Source organism: Sciurus carolinensis, chromosome 3, assembly GCF_902686445.1.
Source record: "Sciurus carolinensis chromosome 3, mSciCar1.2, whole genome shotgun sequence".
NCBI classification, from domain to species: domain Eukaryota; kingdom Metazoa; phylum Chordata; class Mammalia; order Rodentia; family Sciuridae; genus Sciurus; species Sciurus carolinensis.
This window is the reverse complement of record NC_062215.1, coordinates 146,971,077-146,976,076: the sequence shown is the minus strand read 5'-3', so window position 1 is coordinate 146,976,076 and position 5,000 is coordinate 146,971,077. Positions and strand designations below refer to the sequence as shown.

The 5,000-nt window shown below is 35.9% G+C and overlaps 1 protein-coding gene across 1 annotated transcript; it reads left to right on the top strand.

Annotated features, from left to right (window-relative positions):
• The first annotated feature begins 4,534 nt into the window (after positions 1–4,534).
• Positions 4,535–4,786, top strand: LOC124978951 (cytochrome c oxidase subunit 7B, mitochondrial-like). The gene has a single exon (XM_047542937.1). It carries the CDS (start codon positions 4,544–4,546, stop codon positions 4,784–4,786), a length of 243 nt encoding a protein of 80 aa, XP_047398893.1. The 5' UTR covers positions 4,535–4,543.
• Positions 4,787–5,000: the final 214 nt, after the last annotated feature.

Below are 5,000 nucleotides of genomic sequence, written 5' to 3'. Positions count from 1 at the left end.
TGTGTTCAAAGCTGTCATCAGAAGACTGCACCCTGTTTAAACCTACTGTGGCTGTTTTCTTTTAAAATCTCTCATTAATATCTATTTCTTAATGTGACATGTACTGTTAACTTGTGGGGGTTATTTTGATATGACTTCCAAAGTCGTAAGCAACTCTTTCCTGGGAAAACTTCCCAGTTTTTTTTTTTTTTTTTTTAAATCAGTGTATGTTATTTCATCTTCGTGGCATTCTGTAGAACAGGGTGCTTAATCTCAGAGGAGCAGAGAGGTTGGCGTAAAGCAAAGAGGAGATTTTTTTAGGAAGAAACTAATACTGGGAATTTCCCCTACTGATGATTCAAGGTCATAGGATGCTAGGGCTTCAAGAGCTTTAGCAATAATCTGATTTAAAGAGCTCCACTCCTAGATGAAGAAACCAGGTGAGGCCAGAATACCTGCTGGAAGATATAAAGCTAGTTATTGGAAGAATTAGAACTATAACTGAGGTCTCACATTTTTTTGGCCTAGTGCTTTTTCTACTACATCATACTTTCTTTTAAATAAAACGTTTATATGGTTGATTCTCATTAATTTGCTATAGTTGTGTTCTATAAAGTTGTGTACAACAAGTTATAACAATTGAGCCACTTCTGGGGGGGAATACAGGGTTAGGGTCTTACAAGCCCTCTGGTCACAATATTTTTGTCAACCAGTCAATAGAAACTTGTTTTATGTGTGTTTCTGTTTAAAGGAGTTTTATTGAATATATATTGTTGGTTTATTAACATTGAACCCGTGGCCCACAGCACTATAACTCACTCCTGAATGAAGCTCATCTAACGTATTTTCACTGTATGATACATCACAGCCTTTTTATCTTTAGAAAAACCAGACAGCACTTCAGCACCACACTTGAGGGACACTTAAAACAGTGAAATCACCAACAAAAGCACAAAAATGTGAAAAACATGACACTAAATAGACTATGAAAAAGACATTTGTTTATAGTATCAGAATTGAAACAAGAAGGCAGAACATTGCTTGTTTGGCCTCAGCTTGGAACATGTGCACTGGGTGACTCAATTTTTTGTCTCTGCAAAGTGTCATGAGTATTGATTTGGGAATTCCACATCAATGATAACAAGAGGGCAAATTTGCAATTATGACATCCAATAAAAACAATGATCACATGTATTTGGAAAAGGAGTTCACAAATCTGTGGGAAATTTTACACCTGTCTTTAAAAAACTCATTCTACTTGCTATATTCTCTTAGATATATTTCCTGCTTCATTCATGGTCAAAGTTGACATCTTCTCTGGTTCCTCACTGCCCTTCCCTTCCCTTTTCATTGACGGTATTCTTTCTGGATTACCAATCATCTCCATTTTGCTTATTCAGGGGTTAGTGTTCTTTCTTCATGTTACTTAGCCTCTAAGGGAAGGGGATCACCTCGATCCTCTTGAAACATTTTTCTCACTTGACTTTCAGTATAACTTGCTCTTCAGATTTCTCTCTCTCTCTCTCTCTCTCTCTCTCTCTCTCTCTCTCTCTCACACACACACACACACACACACACACACACACACACACTGTACTGGGCAAATGGAGGAGGCTGCTGTTGTCTGGGACCCATCCCCAGCCCCACCTAACTGCCCTAAATTGGGATTAAAAGGAGCACTATCTTCATTCACTGTGATCAATTCTGGGGAAACACTTGTGCCCTAAGACTTCTAGATTTATACTTCAGGCTAGATTCTCTGATCCCCCAGAGTCAGACTCAAATATTCAACTGCCCAATCAACAAACTGCTACACCCGGCCATGATGAATTAACATGGATGAATTTACCTTCTATCTTAAACAGTAAGATAACTGAATAAGAGATGAAGCAGATGTTTTTAGATTTTCAAAAAGAATTGTTTAGGACTTTTGTGATCCCTGAGAGAAGGGAAACCATTGCATCATGCTTTATAATTGCCCTGGCCTTTCACTTGGAGAAACAGGGAGGAGATCCCAAGTAGAGATCTCAAGCAGAGTGTCATAACTTTTGTTTCTCTGAGTCTTGGAGAAACAGAACACTGAATTTCTATTCTCCACCCCCACCCCTTGTTTTGCATTAGCATCCACATATCAGAAAGAACATTTGACCTTTGGTTTTTTGAGATTGACTCATTTCACTTATCATGATATTCTCCAGATCCACCCATTTACTGGCAAATGTCATAAAGTCATTCTTTTTTATGGCTGAGTAGTATTCCATTGTATATGTATGTATGTGTATATATACACATATATCTCACATTTTCTTTATTCATTCACCTGTTGAAGGGTACCTAGGTTGATTCCATAGTTTAACTATTATGAATCATGCTGCTATAAATATTGATGTGACTGCATCACTATAGTGTGTTGATTTTAACTCCCTTGGATCCTAATTAGAATAAGATATATTTCATGTTTGTATAAATATGTGAAAATATACTGTCATGTATAACTAAAAAGAACAAATGAAATAAAACCCAAAAAAGTAAAAAATAAAAAACTGACCAGGGGTCCAAGCATGGTGGCACACCCCTGTAATCCCAGTGACTAGGTATGAGGAGGCAGGAGTATAACAAGTTAGAGTCCAGTCTAAGCAACTTTTTGAGGTTCTGTCTGAAAAATTAAAAAGGACTGAGGATGTGACTCAGTGGTAGAGAACCCCTGGGTTCCATCCCCAATACCACATGCAAAAAATCATTTCAGGACAAAATGCATGGAATATTTTCATATTTTTAAAACATTTTTATGTTATGGACTGTTCAATAAATTATTTACTTAATGCTTCTAATAGAAACAACTAAAAATAAAAATATTGTTTTAATAAGAAATTGGTCATTTTTTGAAATTTGAGAAAAAGAAAGTGTAAATCCACAGTTCCATGATATTCAGCTAATTCCAAGAAGGATAAACACAAAGAAAAGCACATAAAATACATTATAATCAAACTTTTAAAAAGCAAAGACAGTAAATTTTAAAGCACTGAGGGAAAATTTTATTGTGTATAGAGGAAACAATAAAAAATACTGGATTTCTTTTCACAAATTATGTGAATCAAAAGACAATAGGATGATATGTTTAAAGTGCTAAAAGAAAATGCCAACCTAGAATTCTATGCTTGTTTTTGAATATTTGTTTTGAAATGAAGAAATAAAAATTTGCAATCAAATTAAAGTTGAGTTTTTTTTTTTGACCAATACATGTGCTCTATAGGATGTGTTAAAGTCAAAAGAAAACTTTACCAGAAGAAATGAATACACACACACACACACACACACTCTCTCTCTCTCTCTCTCAATGTATGTGTGAAGGTGTGTAAAATAGAAAAGAGAAAATCCAAATTACCAATATCAAGACTGAAAGAAAGACCATCACTACAGATCCTACAGACATTTGAAAGCAAATAAGGAAATATTATGCCCAACTTTGTGCCAGTAAATCCAGTGATTTACAGGAAATGGACAAGTTCCTTGAGAGACCTTAATTATGAAAACTTACAAGAAGAAACAGAAAATATGAATCATCTTATATATATTCAAGACATAGAGTTCACAATGAAATTTTTCAGCAATAAAATACCAGGCCCAGTTGACTTCACTGATAAATTCTATTGACACTAAAGGAAGAATTACCAAGACCACATAAATTCTCCTAAAAAATAGAAGAATGGAGGAACTTCAGATTATATAGAGGGAAATGAGAGGGACATGGGGTATGAAAAATGGTGGAATGAGACAGACATCGTTACTCTATGTACATGTATGATTACACGAATGGTATGACTCTACATCATGTACAACCACAGAAACAAAAAGATGTACCCCATTTGTGTACAATGAATCAAATTGCAGTCTGTAAAAATAAAAAAAGAAAAGAAAATAGAGGAGGAAGAGGAACATTCCAACTTTAAACCTAGTTTTTGTCTATACTAGAGTCTGTTAACATGCCAGAATCACTTCCCAATGGTGTATCAAGTTTCTAAGTATCTATTATCATTTGGATTATATTGAATGCACCAAATGATAAAGTCTCACATGCCCAGCAGTAGTCCATCATAAGTAGAAATGGTACACCTGGGACAAAACTCAAGTTTGACCAGAAGGTGTAAACAGGCTGGCCTTGAGAAGATAACCCAGACCCCAACACACTGCTTCCCATCTTCAACTTGCAACTATAGTCATATGGAGCAGTTGTTCATCTAATCAGCTGAAGAAATGGAAAGATCGGTGAGTGGTGTTTCTGACCATCCACTTTGTGGAAGGAGACATGGCTCAAGAGGAAAATGTAGCCATATCCCTGGTCAGTAGACAATGGCCTGGCCATTTGTTCAGAGATCTGTAAGGGAAAGGCTGGAAGTTAAGAGATCTAGGAAAATGGCATATGGATGAACATATGAGAATGAGCATGAAGTGTGAAGATTTTTGTATCATACATTAATAAAAAGTCTTAGTTCAAAAGGTATCTGGTGTGAATTTGCACCAAACCAGCAGCTGCAGTTGCTGCCGTTCTCTTTTCAGTTCCACAATGTTTTCTTTGCCCCCAAATGCACTAAATCATCTCCAAGTCCAAAGCATTCGGCAAATGATGGTAAGGCAGAGCCACCAGAAAGATGCACCTGATTTCCATGACAAATATGGTAATGCTGTATTAGCTAGTAGAACCACTTTCTGTATTACTGTATGGACATATAAAGCAACACAAATTGGAAAAGAACAGAACCTGTCCCCTGTTGGCAGAGTTACCACAAAGGAACAGAGAGATCAGTAATTATGACAGCTGATGTAATATTGAATTTCAAAACCATCTCATAACTAATGCCAACTATAAGCACTGTATACCTATTAAAGATGGCATATGGAAGGAATAAAATACAGTTGAAGCATTAATTTCTAAAAAAAATCTCAGTTCATAGATAAAATGCCTTGATTAATTGACATCAACTAGTTTTCAATATTAGTCTCCCCTGAACTTGCATGAAACA

What these genes read in the sequence shown, in the direction of transcription:
- LOC124978951 (XM_047542937.1), top strand. Translation starts at nt 4,544, where the DNA reads ATGTTTTCTTTGCCCCCAAATGCACTAAATCATCTCCAAGTCCAAAGC.